A 19,536-nucleotide genomic window follows, 5' to 3' on the forward strand; every position below is an offset into this window, starting at 1 on the left:
ATGAAAGTTAAGAGGAACAGAGAATAGATAGAAGAAAATGGTTCTTCTTAGCCAAAAACATAAAAGTTAAACATAAAACAATTATTCCTGATAATGCTCTGAGAAGCTATTGAAGTATCCAGTGCTATTTATCCTGAAGGTTAATCATTCCTAGACCTTCTGTGAATCATTCCTGGCTGCCTGTGCATGTAAATGCTTGTGTCTGCTTTTTATTTATAAAAGTAATACAAGAATGCATTGCCTTTGTTCAAAATTAAACTTTTTTTTTAAGTTTCCTTGTATCGCCTAGTCCTCTGAAGTAACTAGTTACTATTTGATGTGTTCTAGGTTCCTTTCTGTTTGTTTACATACTTTCACACAGTGTGTTTAGTAATGGTGACCTATATATGATCATACTGTACATGTGCTACAGCTCACTTTTTTTCTCTTTATCTCTTATCAATACCATATAAGGCTACCTCATTCTTTTTTGGTTGCCATATCATATTCCATAGTATAAAGTACCATAATCTACTTAACCAGTCCTTGAAGAATGGCCCTTTAATATATTTCCCATTTTTTCACATTAAGAAAAAGGCTGCAGTGTGTCTTCTCCTTCCATACAGAGGAACCATTGTTATGTCTCTAATACTGATATCAAGGAGTGGAAATGCTGGGTTGCAAGTTTCAGTTTTGATAATATTGTTCACTTACCTTCCAGTAGTTTGACAAATTTATATTTCTTCATCAATTTATGATAACATATCTCTACATTCTTCTCAACCCTGAATTTTTTTAATCTTTTAAATTTTTGCCAATTGTGATAGACAATCAGACAGAAAATTAATAAGGGAATAGAGGACTTGAACACCACCATAAACCAATTGGACCTAACACACATCTACAGAAAACTCTATCCAGTAAGAGCAGAATATACATTTTTCTCAAGTGCACATAGAACATTCTCCAGAATAGATCATATAAAGCCTTAATCAATTTGAAAATATTGAAATTATACAAAGTATTTTTGCAGTCACAGTGGAATGAAACTAGAAATAATAGAAGGAAAACTGAAAAATTTACAACTCTGTAGAAAATAACACAGTATTGAACAACCAGTGGGTCAAAGAAGAAATCACAAAGAAAATTAGAAAATACCTTGAGGAAAATGAAAATGAAAACAGAACATACCAAACTAGTGGGATGCAGCAAAAAACTAAAAGGGAAATTTATAGCTATAAACTCTTACATTAAAAAGGAGAAAGATCTTGGGGCAACCTAGGTGGCTCAGTTGGTTAAGCATCCAACTCTAGATTTTGGCTCAGGTCATGATCTCAGGGTTGTGAGATCAAGCTCTGCATCAGACTCTATACTGGGCTTGGAGCCTGCTTAAGATTCTCTCTCTCTCCCTCTCCCCCAAACTCCTGCTTATGTGCTCGCTCACTCTCTCTCAAAAAAAAAAAAAAAAAGGAGATCTCAAATCAGCAACCTAACTTCACACTTTAAGGAACTAGAAAAAGACGAACAAGCTACATTCAAAGCTAGCAGAAGGAAGGAAATAATAAAGATTAGAGTGGGTTTTAATTAAAAAGGGAATAGAACAACAGAGGAAAATCATTGAAACTAAAATATGGTTCTTTGTAAAGGTAAAACCAACAAATCTTTAGGTAAATTGACTAAGGAAAAAAAAGAGAAGACTCAGATTACTGAAGTCAGAAATGAAAGTGGAGACATTGCTACCAATTTACAGAAATAAAAAGGATTGTAAGAGAGAACTATGAACAATTTTACGCTATCAGATTGTATAACCTAGATGAAGAGGACAGGTTCCTTGAAACCTACCAAGACTGAATCACAGAGATAATCTGAATAGACCTATGACTATGAAAGAGATTGAATGAGTAATCAAAACACCTCCCATGAAAGAGAAGCCATGGACCAGATGGCTTCATTGGGGAAATCTACCAAACATTTAAAGGAGAATTAATACCAGTCCTTCTCAAATTCTTACAAAACATTAAAGAGGAGGGAACAATTCTTAACTCCCTCTGTGAGGCCAGCAATACCCTGATACCAAAGCCAAAGATACTACAAGAAAAGAACTCTACAGACCAATATCCTTTATAAGAATTGATGTACAAATCTTCAAGAAGATACCAGCAAAGTGGATTCAGCATATTAATAGGATTGTATACTAAGACCAAGTGAGATTGATTCCTGGCATGCAAGGATGGTTCAACAAATGAAAACCAACCAGTGTAATAACTCCACATTAACAGAATTGAGGAGAAAACCTCATGATCATTTCAATTGATGCAGAAAAAGCATTAAACAAAATCCAACACCCTTTCATGATTAAAAAAAAAACAACGGGGCGCCTGGGTGGCTCAGTCATTAAGCGTCTGCCTTCAGCTCAGGTCATGATCTCCAGGTCCTGGGATCGAGCCCCGCATCAGGCTCCCTGCTCAGCGGGGAGTCTGCTTCTCCCTCTCCGTCTGCCTCTCCCCACTGCTCCTCCTCTCTCTCTCTCTCTCTGTATCTCTCTGTCTCAAATGAATAAATTAAAAAAAAAAAAAAATTCTAAAAAAAAAAAACAAACTAGGAATAGAAAGAATTACTTCCTCATGGATAAACAAGATGTGATACATACATACAATGGGATATTCAACTTTAAAGAATTGAATTCTGATACATGCTACAACATGGATGAACCCTGAAAACATTATGCTAAACAAAATAAGCCAGACAGAAAAGGACAAATGTTGTATAAGTTTGTTTATATGAAGTACCTAGAATAGTCAAATTCAGAGAGGTAGAACATAGAATAGTGGTTACCAGGGGCTTGGGAGAAGGGAAATGGGGAGTTACAGTCTAATGTGCACAGGGTTTCTATTTAGGAAGAAATAGAATAAAAGGAGGCGATGGTGGTGATGGTTGCACAATAATGTGAGTGTACTTAATGCTTCTGAGCCCTGCCTACTGTACGGTACCCTTAAAAATGGTTAAAATTGGTGGCGCTTGGGTGGCTCAGTCGGTTAAACGTCTGCCTTCAGCTCAGGTCATGATCCCAGGGTCCTGGGATCCAGCCCCTTGTCCAGCTCCTTCTCCCTCTGCCCCTCCCCCCACTCATATTCTCTCCCACCCACTCTCTCTCAAGTAAATATTTTTTTAAAATGGTTAAAATGGTAAATTTTATGTGTATTTCATCACAATTTTTTAAATGTGAGAAAAAAGGGAAAAATAACTTGACTTCTTTATGTTGTATGGATATTAGCCTCTGATTTATCATGTATGTTGCAGGGTTTGGGTTTTTTTTTTTTTTTAGTCTCTTGTTTTTTGTTTTTTGATGGGATCGTTTATTTAATATTTTTATAGTTTGAGAGTTTTTGTTAAATTTTCTATTCATCGTGTTTGGCATTTTTTTTTGAACCCTCTAATTCTAAAGAATTATATATATTTCAGAAATGCCTTGGAAATCTCAGTTTTAGATTATTTTCATCCTCTTATTCTCTAGTTGTTACTTCTAGAACTCAGAAAGATTTCACAAAATCTGGAATTATTTTATATGTTTATTAACTCTTTTTTATTCTTTCCATCTCTTTAATCTTCTATGCTATTCTTTGGGAGAATTCCTCAACTTCATTTTCTAGCTTGTTAATTACTTATTAGTGACTATTTTGCTAGTTAGCCTATTTACATTTCTATTTAGGCAATAAATAAAATTTTGACAATTTTTTTTATTTCCAAGATCTCTCATTTTTTGTTTTGTTTTCCCATAATAGTCTTTATTTTCATTAATGTATTTTCCTCTATTACCCTTCTAGGGATATTATTTCTATTTCTTTTTTTTTTTTAAGATTTTATTTATTTATGTATTAGCGAGAGAGAGAGAAACAGCATGAGAGGGGAGAAGGTCAGAGGGAGAAGCAGGCTCGCCGCTGAGCTGGGAGCCCGATGTGGGACTCGATCCCAGGACTCCAGGATCATGACCTGAGCCAAAGGCAGTCGCTTAACCAACTGAGCCACCCAGGCGCCCTACTTCTATTTCTTTTAACATATCCTTCTGTTTGCTCTGTTAACTAATATAAAATAAACCATAAATCAAATGAAATTATGCTAGGGCCAGTAAAGTTTGTTCAGAAGTTGCAGACTTTTGGACTTAACCAGTTGTGTGTTACTACTTGTGTTACTTTGTGTAAATTATACAACCATTCTAAGCCTCTGTTTTCTGTATTTAATGATAAAATGTTAATCTCAGATTTGATTCATAGCCCTTTTTCTCCACTCAGCATATTCAGTCTTCATTCATTCATTCATTCTTACATTATTGAACTCCTTCTAGACAGTCAGAGAACAAAACATAGTCTTTGCCCTCATGAAGCTTACATTCTAGTGGAGGCATTCTGTCTGCAGGTAATATCTGTCTGTAACCCTAGAAATTTGTAGAAGAGACATGTATTCGGTTTATTGCATGCATCTCCTTCCCACCTTTTTGAGACCCAGACTCCTCGAAGGGAGAAAGGAGAAATAGGATCGAGTCTCTTTACCTTACTGGATGAGATTACAGTCCTTTTCATTTTGGTTTGTAACTTCTGTTCTATTTCATCTTCTATGGGATCAGTGAGAATGAGTAATGGCTCCATCAAATCCTGCTAATTTGGGATCCATTCCTGTGAAACTCCCCAAGGTATTGATAGCCCATTGCAAGATTAGCCACATCTTTTGGATGCCCTCTAGGAAGTAGCATACCATGCGCCCTTCCAATACATGCTGTTCCTTGCCCACCTGGATGCAACCATCCCAGCAAGACCATGCCCTCAATCTCACCTCTATTCTTTGTACTAGAGGAGCCAGAAATTCATATGGGGTCAGTGCCATGTTGGCCCTATCTCCTCTTGAAAGTCCCTAAGGGAAAGAAAGCTTGGAGAGAAGAGAGAATAGTCTATTTCCAGGAAAACTACAGGCCCATACCAACAGCTTTGTTTCTCATTCCATTTCTGATGAAGTGGAAATGGCTGTAGTGGGCATGAATGGTTCATTCCCTGATCAGGCTCTAATGAGTAAATCCTGCAGGGAAGCCATAACTGAAACACATTCTACTCCTCCACCACCCATAATAGGTTCCTCTTACCCTGAGCTGGTGGCTGGTGCCACTTGCTTATGCCTCCTCAAATTAGAAATATGGATGTCTTGGGGCACCTGGGTGACTCAGTTAAGCGTCTGACTTCGGCTCAGGTCATGATCTTGGGATCCTGGGATTGAGCCCCATATTGGGCTCCCTGCTTAGTGGGGAGTCTGCTTCTCCCTCTCCTTCTGCCCCTCCCCCCCACTCGTGTTCTCTCTCACTCAAATAAAGTCTTTAAAAAAAAAAAAAGAACGAAAGAAAGAAAGAAATTTGGGTGTCTTAGTCTGGTTTTCCCCCAGAATGTAGAACCTGAGGCAAGGCTTGTATGTAGATATTTTTTCTGGGGAAATAAGGGACTAGGAAAAGGAGGAAAAGTATGTTCCAGGGCAAGTTGTTGACTTGGCAGCTGGGCCTCTGAGGAGTCCTATAGAGCATCCTCACAGGCAGAGGAGGAGCAGTTTCCTCTACTGGCCCCATCCCCTGTTGGTCCAGATTCCCTGTAGGATATATATACCCTCATATTTGTAGGTTGTACATTCAAGAAGCCCTAGGGCAGAAAGAGTGATTTGTAGTGCAACTAATCAAAGGGTAGCGGTAGGGAATGTGAGGAGGAGGAGGATACAAATGCTGTTTGATACTGTACACTCACTGTAGAGATGTGCTCATATACTCCTTTAAATCCCACCTGTCACAGAGGCCTCTGCGTCGTGGCCAGCTGCCATCTCTGCCCGTTCTGACACAGAGGAACAAGCCACGCTGTCTGCTGCTACCCAGAGCCATAACTGATGAACATCTTCCTCCTCTACCACTGGAATAGATTTCCTTCACCCTTGGCCACCACTTCAGTGGGTCTGAGTTACTTGCCCCACCTTTGTCCTTGAGGGGTCTGAGCCCCTAGTTTGTTTACCTTTTTTGAGTCTTGGTGACTACAGAGTCAGGTTGTACCTGGGAAACACCACATCTGGGAGTGATGATGAGAGGGACCAATTCTAACACCCCTTGATTCTTAGGACCAAGTATGATGGCTGTTGAGGACAAAGCATCATATATAGGCTGTTTCACATGTATCACATTCTGAAGGACGGTGTTCCAACACTGCAGAATTTTAACCACGAGCTGCTGCAATAGCTACATCTTCAATAAACAATGCCATCATTCTGTTAAGCTGTCTGTTTCTGGATAATGGGGAATATGGAAGAACCAGTGGATCAAGTGATTGTCTTTCCATTGTTGTAACTCCTTTGCTATAAAATGGGTTCTGAAGTCTGAGGTAGTGTTATGTAGTTGTGTAGGATCTCATGCAAGTAGAGCAGGCACTGTGCAAGCCTTTAGATGATGGTGCTGGCAGGGGCCCTGAAGATCGAGAAGGAAATTCAGCGTCCAATGGAGATGGCCACTGTAGCAGGGGTGAATCACTGCCCACTGTAGAAGTAGGGTCTGATGTAATCAACTGGCCACCAAGTCTGCCCAGGGAATGGGACTATATGGCCGGATTTCAACATCATTTCTCAACTCCTGGCAGGTGCGGCATTCATCAGTGGCAGTGGTTAGGTCAGTCTTGGTAAAAGAGGGCCCCTGCTGGGAGGCCCACACATACCCTTCATACCTGTGCTACAGCCACTCTTTGTGGGGCTCTTCCAGAAGTGCTGTGGTGATTTAGGAGAGAGACTTGTCGATATGCACAGGATAAATCATTGTTTTTACCTAGTGCCTCTGAGGCACTAGTACCTTTGTACTCTTGATAACAGGAGACAAAGATCCTCCCACGTTGTACACAAACCATACGTCCATTTATATGCCTCTTTTCCAAAAATCCTCTCAGCCTTTTTTTTTTTTTTTTAAATCTTGCTCCTTCCAAGCCCCTGAGCAGTTAGCCAAGCTATTCATCACTTCTCAGGAGCCTGTATATATCTGTACTTCATGCCCTTTCTCCCTCTGTATAAATTGGACGACTGCCTGCAGCTCTGCCTGCTGGAATTGTTTCCCTGTACCACTCTCCTTTAGGATTATCCCTAAATGGCACTGCAGTACAGTAGGGGGGTCCACAATAGTGCTCATAACAACAGATGAAGCTAATCTACCCAGGAATTAGGGCAAGTTTTTCTCCTCTATCAGTTGGTTACCAAGAACCACCCCCACTCCCACCACCAAATGAAGAATTGAAGGGCTACTATCAGAGTCCTGGGACAGTTGGGGACATCTCTTTATGTAATTTACTTATGCCCTTTGGTCTTATTCAGGCCAAATTCCAAATAGACCATTTCCATCATATAATAGGTTGCCACTGTACCTGCCCAAACTTGTGACTTGGCAGGCTTGACCCTGTTCATTTTGGACAGCTCTGATTGCATTAGTCACATGATGTCCCGTGGGCAGGTCCTCAGTCTTCAGTAGGGCTGCTATAGCTATAGCCGGGTTCCTTCCAGAAATCAGCAGGCTGTTTCCTGCCATGGAAAGCATAGCTTAGCTTCAGAACCCTAGGGACCTGCATTGCAATTCTTTTCCTGGCTTTGCCAGAGACATCACACGGCCTCTTTGTCTACCATAGAGACCTTTAGCTTTAGCAAATATGCTAGGTCACATGGTCTGAGCAGTATGACAGCTTGCACCACAGCCTAGACCTGCTACAGAGACTTCTGCTCTGGATTCCACTCAAAACTGTGCATTTGAGATGACTCCATTAATGGGTCAGAGCAGAATTTCCAAATACAGGTAAAGTCCTACCTAGTGCTGTGCCCCTTCTAGTGCTAGGGAATGCAGGTACAACAACTTGTTCTTTACCTTGGAGGAGAGATCTCAGAAAGCGTCAGGCCATTGGACCTATTAAAACTTTTCTAATGTGGCAGCCCCAGAATTTTCATGGCATACATTTGACTTCCTAGGGTGTCCAGAATACTTGCCATTTCCTGCTCACCAAGTCCTGTTTGACTGATGTCATCAGTTTACTGGACTAACATGATGTTCTGTGGATCGCAACATCCTTTAGGACTCTGACAGAACAGAAAAGTTAACAGCCTCAGGATATGAGATAGAAAGTGCTGTCCTTCCCACAGTAAAAGCTAACTACTTTTGATCTTCTTCACTAATGGGAATTGAAAAGAACACACAAAAGGGGCGCCTGGGTGGCTCAGTCGTTAAGCGTCTGCCTTCGGCTCAGGAAATGATCTCAGGGTCCTGGGATCGAGCCCCACATCGGGCTCCCTGCTCGGCTGGAAGCCTGCTTCTCCCTCTCCCACTCCCCCTGCTTGTGTTCCCTCTCTCGCTGTGCCTCTCTCTGTCAAATAAATAAATAAAAAATCTTTAAAAAAAAAAAAAAAAAAGAAAAGAAAAGAACACACAGACCAGATCAATAGCCATATACCAAATGCTAGAGGATGTCTTGATCTGTTCCAATAAAGGATCTACATCTTGCCCAATAGCTGAGATTAAGCCTACCACTTGAGTTAAGTTTACAGTAGTCCACTGTTAGCCATCACAGTCCATCTCATTGTAGGAGGCCTACAGATTAATTGAATGGAAATGGGGTGGAGACTATCACTCCTGCCTCCTGTAATTTTGATGACTATCTCTGCATTTTCCTTTGGTGTGCAATATTGCTTCTATTTATTATCCTGGCTCCAGTGTAGGGGCTAGAATTTCAGGGGCTCCCACTTGGCCCTTGCTGCCATAATGACTCTGAGAACATTATGAAAGTTACCAGCTGCTTTTTCAAAGCTTTTAAAGCAATTAACAGAAGCCAGCCAACTCTATAACCTTTGCAGTTGCTATCAACCCCCTATGTTGTTCATGTGCCACAACCGCTGTATGAGCCATTGCTTCACTCCATCCGTACCGCCAGTAACTATAGACTTTACACCATTTTTCCAATGAGGGACCCAGTTCCAGAATCTCATTCTGTGTGTCTATAGTCTCCAGGGCCAAGCTCAGTTTCAGTGTCCTAGCCAGGTTCCTTCCAGAAATCAGCCTGAGACGTGAGCTCATTGACAGTCTGTTTTGAGGTATGGTCCCAGGGAATGGGGAATTGAAACAGAAGGAGGCAGCTAATACCAAGTGTCTGCATTTAAGCTGGTCACCACTGGGCAACTGAGGCTTATTTTTGCTGGAACCTTCTGAAGAGCCATGTAAGATATACCGCAGAATTGTCTTGTGAAGGGACTGAAGGGGGAGCTTTTATCCACCAGCCCCTGTGCTCCATTAGTCAATGGCTACCCCATGGAGTGTTTATTTCTCACACTACCAGGTACCTGTGTAAATGCCACATTCCAGTATTCAAGAAGCCCAGAGTGGAAAGCAAGAGCGACCTAGTACAGCTGGTTGCTGGAGCAATGACTGAAGTAAAAATGGGCTGAGGAAACAGGAGGCTGGGCACAGGACACAGGACCATTTGTCTTCAGGTTTGGGCCTTAGCTGAGTTTCAGGGGCAAACGAGGAAAATCCCACTCAACATCCTGTTATACAAGCCTAAGCGATCTTATACTGGAAGTTACTTGCTATCCTATGTACTTGAGATAAAAGTCACCACTAATAGTACCAATACCCCATTTTATTTGCTGTTTGTATTATTATTGCAAAAAGAACCGTGGTTTTGTTAATATCAAACTTATTAGCCTGTCAGGTATTCTGTTTATAGTCTTGCTAATAGTATAAAGATCCGAATTGATCTTTCTCCAAACCAAGCTCTTAGTAAAGCTTGGAGATAGTCAAATGTTTAATCCAGATGATTTTTTAAAATTCAAATCTACACATAACTTCATTACCAACTTCTTTCATATTCATTTAGTCCAAATGTAACTGCCTTTTTGTTCTAAGATTTATTTATTTATGGTGGGGAAGGGGGTGAAGACTCCCCACTGAGCCCCGCTGAGCACAGAGCCAGCGGGGCTCCATCTCCCAACCAGGAGATCATGACCTGAGCCGGAACCAAGAATCGGACACTTAACCCACTGAGCCACCCAGGTACCCCACCTTTTTGTTGTTTTTAACTAGTTACTAAATAAATTTGGAACTCTGGTGTTTTAGAAGTTTCATTTTGTTCATATTTGAATCAGCGCTTTTTTAGTAAGATTTAAAATTCTCTTTTAAACTGAGCTATTTTTAGTGAGATACATAGTAGTTATTTGTAATCTTAAATTCTAGAGGTTTTTTTTTTTTTTAAGATTTATTCATTTATTTGAGAACACAGGCAGGGAGGAGGGGCAGAGGGAGAGGGTGAGGGAGAAGCAGACCCCCCACTGAGCAGGGAGCCAAGCTGAAGGCAGACAGATAATGGACTGAGCCACCCAGGCACCCCAAATTCTAGAGTCTTAAAGTAGAACATAGTTTTCTTGTATATAGAAAAAGCCCTTAAAATACTTCTTGTGAACTGTGGCAACTTTTCATACACTTACATGATTTTTAAACATGTTTAATTTAGTAATAGAAAACATGAGAGCTACACAAGGGCTGAAGAAACAGATTGTATTGTTATCCATATTTCTCTGCAGATTAAGATTGTTTATGTAGTCATCTACATAAGGTCCTTATAAACAAAATTACAAAGCTGAGAAAAAGCAGGTTGGCAGTTGCATTTCACAATATTACCTGCAGAGGGCAGCAGAGAGCTTAGATTTTGTTCTCTCTTTCCCGTAATAGGGCTTTCCTTGCCTAATTTCCAGTTGCTTATGATTCCAGACAAAAGTAAATAAAAACAAATAATATCCAGACCAGAAAAAGTAATGATTATTCTTTAGCTCTAGTTTGTCTAAATTCCAGAATTCTGATTTCACCTTAAAAGGAGGAAAAAAGGTTAGTAGCCTTCCTCTATAGAAGGGAAGCAATGTTCTCTTTATCATCTTTGTATTTTAGGAAAGAAAGCATTGAAGACTCCATACAAGCAGAAGAACAGAGGTTATAACTATAACTGGTCTTTGGAAACCCATATTTTCCCCAAATCTGGTATCTTTTACAGAGCTTTATTATTATTCCTAGAAAACTCAGTTTTTAAGTTTATAAATTCTAGATTTTCTACACAAAGAAAAGATACTTAACCAATCTGTGCTTCAGTTATACGATTTGTAATATTTATAAGTCATGCTCTAATAAGCTGTGAATAACATTAAGCAATTGAATTAGGATCTCCTCTAAAACTGAAGCAGCAGGAACTATTTTATTATCTTTTTACTTAACTGCCTTGTTATAAAAAGGCTATAAGGCAAATAATCTCTCAACTTTTTTATGATTTCCTTCTCTGTAAAGTGTTCCCATTTATTTCACAAACACTAGCTGGGACCAGGAGACCCAACTCACAGAAGGCCAGCCTGCACCAGCTGTGCACCAAGTGTGCACTGAACATGCTAACGGCAGTGCATTTTCTGTCTCACCTGGGGGGTGTGCTCTAACAGGAGTTGGTAGACTAGACTCAAGCCTGTCCAGCCACTGATTAACTCTGCAGCTTTGGACTTGTTTCTTACACTGTCTGAGTCCCAGCTTCCTCCATCTGTAAGATGATCCTAATAACACATACTTCACAAAGCTGGCTAAGTAACACGCATGAGGCTCCTAGCACAGGGTAAGGACACAAATTTTCCTTTTCTTTTTTCACTGATGTTCTTCAGTTTCCTCCTAAAAACAGAGGAGGATGAGTTAATGATCTCAAAGGACCTGTTTAGCCCTCTGATTTTATGGAGCATTGTTGGTGTCAAGATCCTTTCAGGCTTATCACTCAGGGTGCTCATTGAACATCCTGTGTTCATTGTTGCTTTTTTAGATGCTATCTACAGTTGTCTAAATTATATTTGGACCACAACCCTGAACGTTCAAAATGAAACGAAGATTTTAGGGTTGGTGAGTTGGGATTTTTGTGCTATGACTCTCACCATTAAACCCTATGTGGCTCCTGTAGGCTTTCAGCTTTTACATTTATAAGACTTGTCCCTCTACCTCTTGGGCCCTCAGCTAAAGGAGAGAAATGAGAGAAATCCCTTCTCCTTGGCCTTACCTCTTTCAGAACTAAATAGAAAAACAGTGGAAAGAGATAGAGATGTCAGGTAACAGACCCATGAGATCACCCTAGCAGCTTCTTCCCTACTCTCCCTGAGTGTAAGGCCTGTATTCCCTTATGAAGCTCAGTGGCCATCAAGTATTGGCCTCACTTGCACCATTTTGAACCAATGAAACTAAACCAGTCTCCTGGGTTCTAGCCTCACCTCTTTTTGAGGGCTTAGCAGGTCAGTGTTCTTATCTGTAAATTAAGGAACTGGCTCCAATGATCTCTAAGGTACTTCCACTTTACTGCTGTATATTCTGCACATAGTCAGCCATCCTTAAGGCCAAACATATCCACATATGTGTGATCAGGTGTGGTCAGCTAATAAAGGATAGATGATGAGATATAACCAATCACCATTATTTTTTTTTAAAAAAGTCTCAGAGCAGTTGGGGTGCCTGGGTGGCTCAGTCGGTTAAGTGTCTGCCTTCGGCTCAGGTCATGATCCCAGAGTCCTGGGATCGAGCCCTACATCGGGCTCCAGGGGAGTTTGCTTCTCCCTCTCCATCCCTCCCCGCTTGTGCACGCGCTCTCTCGCTCGCTCTCTCACTCTCACTCTGTCTCTCAAATAAATAAATAAAATCTTTAAAAAAAAAAACAAGTCTCAGAGCAAAAAGATTAATTATCATCATATTGAATACAAAATACATTGGTATTTATAGAGAAGCAGCATTGACACTTCCTGTAAGAAGTTACACTGTCCTGCAAACCTTAGTAAATTGTTTTGTAGATTATTTGTCATTTTAAATAGTCTGTGCTATTTATTCTGCTCTATTCACTCTTCAGCCTCCTTAGTTTATCTTCTGTCTTTATTCCACTGAACTAGCACACTCCAGGTCCTCATTAAACTTATAATCACTAAGTCCATGCATCTTTTCTTGCCCTTCTTAATCTTTTTGCTGTAATTAACACCTTTTCTTCCCTGACATCTTGCTATGTTTCTTTTCTGCTGACTATTCCTTTTGCAAAAATCTTTCTCCCTTGGCATCTCTCCAAAGTTAGATCCTTGGACCCTTGTTCTTTTTGTCCAGATTTTCTCCCCCAAGCATCTCATTCACTCCTAGTTTCCACTCTGATCCCCATGTATATGACTCCCCAGTCTAAATCTGCCCTCTGGCTTCTTTCAAGTCCTTGTCCAGCATCTCCAAGTTCTAGCTCAGTATTTTCATTTTCATGTTCTTCCACCACCTCAGTAGATCTAAAAATGAAACTCAGAAGTCTCTTTCAAAGCTCATTCTTCCTTATTTCTTTATATGTATTAACAGTTACCTCTCCTAACTTTAAAATTGTAGGCATCTTTGACTTCTCAGTGTGTTGCCCCTTGCATATATCCTTTTCCTTTCCCACTGACCCTACCTTAGGCCAACTTCTTGATAACTGATTGTGATTTTTGCATTATATTCCCAGTCATCTTTCAAACCATCTGATAGATCAGCTTACAACATAACTTCTGTTATCTCTCATGGGCTCAATAAAATCCTCTGCTCATCTGTCTACCCACAGCCCATGACCACAGTCTGTGAGCTTACTCCTTCATGCTCTTCTGGGAAATCCTTGCAGTTTTCCCTTACTTGGGCCTATGAAGAACATAACATGGCCTTCCAGGCACCACTCAAATAACATCTTACAATGTCTTCTCTAGCATCTTTTCCAGCCCCATCTCTGCTCAGAAGACTGCTAGAAGCTGCTTCTCCTCCTGAACTCCTGTGGCACTTACTAGCTAGCTGTACAACTTGGGAATTTTCAAAAGCTGTCTTTTATGAGTTATCTCTCTGTGTAGCCTCCTTTTACATAATGGTCTATTAGCACTTTAGGAGCAAATATGAAATCTATTTATTATATCATCCACAGTATCTAGAATAGTGCCTCCTACATAGATTTTTCAGATTTCTCTGATCCTAATAAATCCTGAGAATAGAAATTTTTTTGCAAATTATTGGCATCATATCATTCATAGTAGTATATAGTGAAGATAAATCCTACCTTTCAAAATAGAATATAGTACATTCTGTTGAAGAAGAAAGTCTGCTTCTTAGCAGCCATATCAAACCAACATGAGTGGTGCTTTTCCAAAGAAAGAATTTAGAGACTGTCACTAATGCGTAACTTGGGGCAAGTTACTTCACCTCTGTGGACCTCATTTCTCTACCTGTCAAGTGCAAGTTACCTTTTAAATAAGGCCCTTTGACTCTTTTAGGACTCTATCAAGATGAGTCATTTCAGAATAGAGCAGGATCCCATTATTCGAAATCACCTTTTTTGTATTTATGGTGTCAGATAGCAAGTTTTTAAAGCATACAGGAAAGATATGTGCTTCTCAGTCTGAGCAGTGCTGACGTTGAAATCCGAGGTAGCGCAGTTCTTGCCCTACAGCCCTGTGGGAGAGCCACCTGACCAACGGGGTGACCTGAAGTGTGCCCGCGGTGCCCGCTCTGCCGGTCGGTCCCAAGGGCGGAGTAAGGGCCTAGATGCTCTCACGGTGGTGAATATGCTCGCACTAAAAGGTCCCTGAGTAAGCAGGCTTTTCTTTGGTTATCTGACTTAGAGCTTTCTTACTTGAAGTTGTCAAGTTTCCGCCACTGAATTCCTTTCTAGGTGATAGGGTTTTAGAGAAAAAGTATCCCTGTCTGTGGCGGAGTACCAGAGTAGGTAACCTAGATAAGCAATTAGTTTCCCTTCCGGAATGCTTTTTAAGCCAGGAAAAGCCTTACATTAACCTAAGGTTTCCTTGAGCCTTGAGTTGCTGTAGAAATTCCAAACCTCTTAGAAAGAGCTTTCTCCCGCAGGAGGCAAGGGAGAAGCCGCGATGTGCGGGTGTCAGTTAAGCGCGGTCACGTGTCCGCAGGCCCCGCCCCCGGAGCCCCGAGGTCTGGGTGGATCGCGCGGCTGCCGCAGAGCAGTCGGCGCGGCGCGAGGAGAGGCAGGGGCCGATGGCTGCGCGGGGGGCCGGGTGCTGGAGGGGACGCCTGCCTGCCGGTAGTGCCTCGCTTTAGGGCGTGCTCGGCTCCCGACGACTGTGAGGGTTTGCGGGGGCACTGGGGGAAGCATGGTGGCTCATGACGAGATTGGAGGTCTCCTGCCCATCAAGAGGACTATACGAGTCCTGGACGTTAATAATCAGTCCTTCAGAGAACAAGAGGTAAGACCAAAGGAAGGTTTTCTGATTCCACGGAACTTTGAAGATTTTTCAGTTTATTAACAGGATGATTTTAAACTTAACTTTTGATCTCACTGCGTGTTAAAATGTAGGACTTTTGATTTCTATGCAGGTTTGAAATGTGTCTGGCTCTATTGTAGAGGTTTAGGAACTGTATGGATAGGTTTATACATAGCATAGCTTGAGTGTACACAGATTTTAAATGTGTATGCTGCTAAATTTGGTTAAATTGGTCACATTTCTGATGCTTAATACATTGTTCTTTTTAACTTGCACTTACATTACCTAGTCTGCGGAACTGCCTTATGGGGTAAAAGGAAAATAAGAATCCCTTCCTTCCAAGTTCACACTAATGAACAAATGGCAACTAAAATGCTATCAGACCTAGTGCTTGTTTTTATTTTTCTTTCCACATCTAGTAAGTTTATTTTGTGCAACTTTTTTTTTTTTTGGAAAGGAAAATATGTTAAAATATTTAAACCACCAAACCATTATTTAGATTACTTCTCCCCTCCTTGCTTTAATTTTCTAAAGTCATTATGGTTTTTAAAAGTCTTTATGAACACTTATCAAAATAAGTCAAGTGATTTTTGTGCCATTTTATTTAATTTTGACAGTTGATTTAATACTATATGGATATTCTATTTGTACTGCTTACCCTAGGGTACATACTACATTATCACCTAGGGGACAGAAATAGTATTCCTGTGTTCAATTAACTATATACTTCTTATCTTGATTGTGGTGATAGTTCTGTGGCTATATACTTGTATCAAAACTTACCTAATTATACATTTTCAATATGTGCAGCCTGTTGTATACCTCAGTAAAGCCCTGTATCGTACATACACACACCTTCTGGTTGTTAAAATAGCTGCCATCTTTAGGAGTTATGCTTTCATTTGGTATAGTTTAACTTTGGTTTTTGTTTTTCTGTTTGGTTTTGGCTTTTGCTTTTATGTTTCAGTTTTCTCAAAATGTGTAAGCATTTCCTTTGAGTAGGGCAAGTCATACATGGTCATCAGTGTAAATATTGAAACTGATCATCTTTTGGACCATCAGGAACTAGTCTTTTTTGGTTGGTATCAGGCATTGGCCATGTTTCTGGCATACCTTTACTCCAAAGATTTAAAACACTGGGAATGTTGTCAGGTTCTTAGTAGTAGCAATAACAGCCTTAAATAAATGACTAAATTTGACTATTTCTATTACTAAGTAGAAAGGGAAGAAATCCTATGTAATCATAACTCTTTTATCTTTTTATAAATGTTTTTTCTTTTTTCTTATTTTAAAGTTCTTGCTAAAGAGAGAAGATTATGTATCCAGTAACCCAAACAAATAAGCCCAAATATATACTGGGTTTTTTTTTTTTTTCTTTTTAACTATGATTTATTTATTTATTTGAACTCTGTACCCAATGTGGGGCTGAAACTCACAACCCCAGGATCAAGAGTCGCATGTTCTACTGACTGAGGCAGCGAGGCGCCCCTATTCTGGTCTTTCTTTCTTTCTTTCTTTCTTTCTTTCTTTCTTTCTTTCTTTCTTTCTTTTCTTTCTTCCTTCTTTCCTTTTCTTTCTTCCTTCCTTCCTTTCTTTCTTTCTTTCTTTTTTTCTTTTTTTTAAGTGTCTTGATTTGGTTGACTATAGAAGAGACCCTCCTAGCCTACCCTCTTTCATGACATCATTAGTAGCAAAAAACTTCTTACCAAAAAAACCTGCGTTCACAACAGTTTTTCCGTGCTTTTGTTTTTATGTGCAAGATACATCCCAGTAAAAGACTTAAAATCCATCTTAACAATTTTCTGTTTACAACTGGATTAGTAAAATAAATTAATTAAAAAGTTGGTCTAAAAGCAGATACCCTAAAATAATGCATGTGATTGCCTGGCTAAACTAGATAGTCTGGTTAAAACCTAACCTAAACAAACAACATAAATTTATGTTAGAGGTATTGGGGTATTTTTCCATCTCTGTGAACTTTGGCCCTGGTGAAAGATTGGCTACAGGAGAAAGTTCTGGTGTATGGAAAACTTGTTGGTATTCCTTATTTATTCTCATAGATGTCCAGAGTATCTTTTGAGGAGAGTATATAGTTTCACCATCTGCACTGCTCTCTAAGCTTTTTGTATTCACCATGACACTGTTAACAGGACTCCAGAACAGAAACAACAGCAGCAACAAAACCATTTTGTAAGCCTTATTTTAAGTGGTGGTAAGACAGGTAGACTTCTACCCCTCTCTCCCTTCCTCACCTCCAAACACTGTACCTGCATCCTGTGTGTGCAAAGTGGCAGGTGTGGGTGTAACACCAGTTCTCGAAAAACTTTGTCTTTGAAATAGTTTTGTGACAGTGCAAATGTTTAGGTTCTTAATAACCAAACCAAGATCATCCAGATGATTCATCTGGATCTCTAAAGAAAAACTCCTTTTGGTTATAGCTTACATAGGCGGAATCCTAACCTGTGTTTTAAAAGAAATTTTTGTCCCAACCTTTAAGGTGACCCTATAATATAATAGATGACTGCCTAATCCATATCACTTTGCCACAGAAGTTTCCTCTGTGTGATATTTTTTCTCAAATACTGTATGTGTATCCTAAGGTTAGAAGTGAACCATCCTCAGCTTTACATTTCAGTCACTTTTTAAGTTATTAAAATTTTTCGTACTCTTGAAATACATATGCTGAAAGTTTGTGTTGTGTCTCCTAAACATTCATCACATATATCCTTTTAGTAAGGCAGTAGGTCCTTTACTTTTGGATCCCCAAAAACATGTGTGAAAAGTACAGAGGTATCCACCCCCCACCCCCCCATTTCCTGATTTAGTACTGCACTTACTTACAGGGCATTTGAAGAGTCTCGTGCTCTAGTGACTGAGCTAGCCGGGAGCTCTTACCAAGACAGTTTAGATTAGATAAACTCCTAAGACTGCCATATCCTTTGTGAAGATGGGAGATAGATGGCTTTCTAAAAGACTGTAGAACATACTTAACCACCAAATACTGCTCAGTGTAAATATCCTGCCACCCTAAATGGACTGCAGAAACAAAATCCATATTAATTTCAGAAAGATGTTTTAGATATATTTAACATTTAACTATCTAAATCTAAATTCTGTAGTTTTAACTTTAAACATCACATAGTTTTGAGTTACCAGGAAATCAGTAGTTGAACAGTAACTGATCCTATAAAGATAAGAATTTTTTATCATTAACCTGATTTAATATAATAAAATAGATCCAAAAATCTTTTCCTCCCATCCAAACTAACTTTTCAAGTTCACTGGGAAGAACACATTTCCAAAGACGTTTTAAGTTGAAATGACTCATCTTGTGACTTATTAGGAAGTCAACTTTGTTATGTTTTAAACAGGGAAGAGGAATTAACCTCTGTTTCCAAAAAGTAGAACAGAACTTTCTGACAACTGCTTTGTTTCTAGTTAGCGTTGGCATATCTTACTTTGTGAGGAGGTAATTCTATCTCCACTCAAACAGAAGACTCTTTGTACTGTCTTTACTAAATAGAAAGGAATGCCTTCTGCCAGACCTTCTGCCCATGCATGTGTCACTTCAGTCTTGCACAGATGTATGTTGTAAAGGCATCTGCACATGTCCTTGGCCACACAGTGTGTCATTTTACTACATATCTTGAAGGTTTCTTTTTTAGTTCATTTAACATTTGCATATTAGTGGTTTTATATTCAAAGTTTTACTTTGGGGTTAATTATTTTGGTGGGAGAGAGTTGATCTACAACTCTACCTCTTAAGGCCTTCAAAGACCTGAGCTGGTTATCTGCCCAGTCTCTTTACTTAGTAAGTCACATTCCCTTCTGATAGGAATGTGTACCTTTAGGAGCTGTAATAGGCCTTGCATCATTGAAGATTCAAATCATGGAAGGTTCTTTCCAGAGAATTGTAACTCTTTCAGCCATTTTATTCTTAAATTATACTAAGGGGACGATTTTTACTCCATTTTCTCACACCTTACTTTTTTATATGACATTAGTCATATCAAAGAATTTTTAGAAAAAAATGTTTCATCTGTCATTTTTAAATGGTAATTTTATTTTTACGTGTTATCTTTATTTTATTTTTAAGGTGATTTTTAATTATATATCCCTCTGAATTATCAGAATTATTTTGTCAAGTATGCCACAATTGTCAAAAGCACCAAATACAAATAAATATATTCCTTAGACATGTAAAAGACAGACCTGATATTCTTTATTTCAGTAGCTGTAGGAGTCACCTAA

General features: G+C 39.6%; 1 protein-coding gene across 2 annotated transcripts in view; it reads left to right on the plus strand.

Annotated features, from left to right (window-relative positions):
* NET1 (neuroepithelial cell transforming 1) overlaps positions 1–19,536 on the plus strand; it is a 72,818-nt gene that overhangs the window by 43,878 nt on the left and 9,404 nt on the right. Inside the window, exon 1 of one of the 2 annotated variants that reach the window (XM_032425938.1) lies at positions 15,175–15,267. The exons of the other annotated variant lie outside the window; for it this stretch is intronic. Within the exon in view, the coding sequence (XP_032281829.1) occupies positions 15,175–15,267 (93 nt within the window). Of the gene's footprint in view, positions 1–15,174; positions 15,268–19,536 lie in introns of those variants that run through there. 2 annotated transcript variants of the gene reach the window in all.

This window comes from Phoca vitulina, unplaced genomic scaffold (genome assembly GCF_004348235.1).
Source record: "Phoca vitulina isolate PV1807 unplaced genomic scaffold, GSC_HSeal_1.0 scaffold33, whole genome shotgun sequence".
Taxonomy (NCBI): domain Eukaryota; kingdom Metazoa; phylum Chordata; class Mammalia; order Carnivora; family Phocidae; genus Phoca; species Phoca vitulina.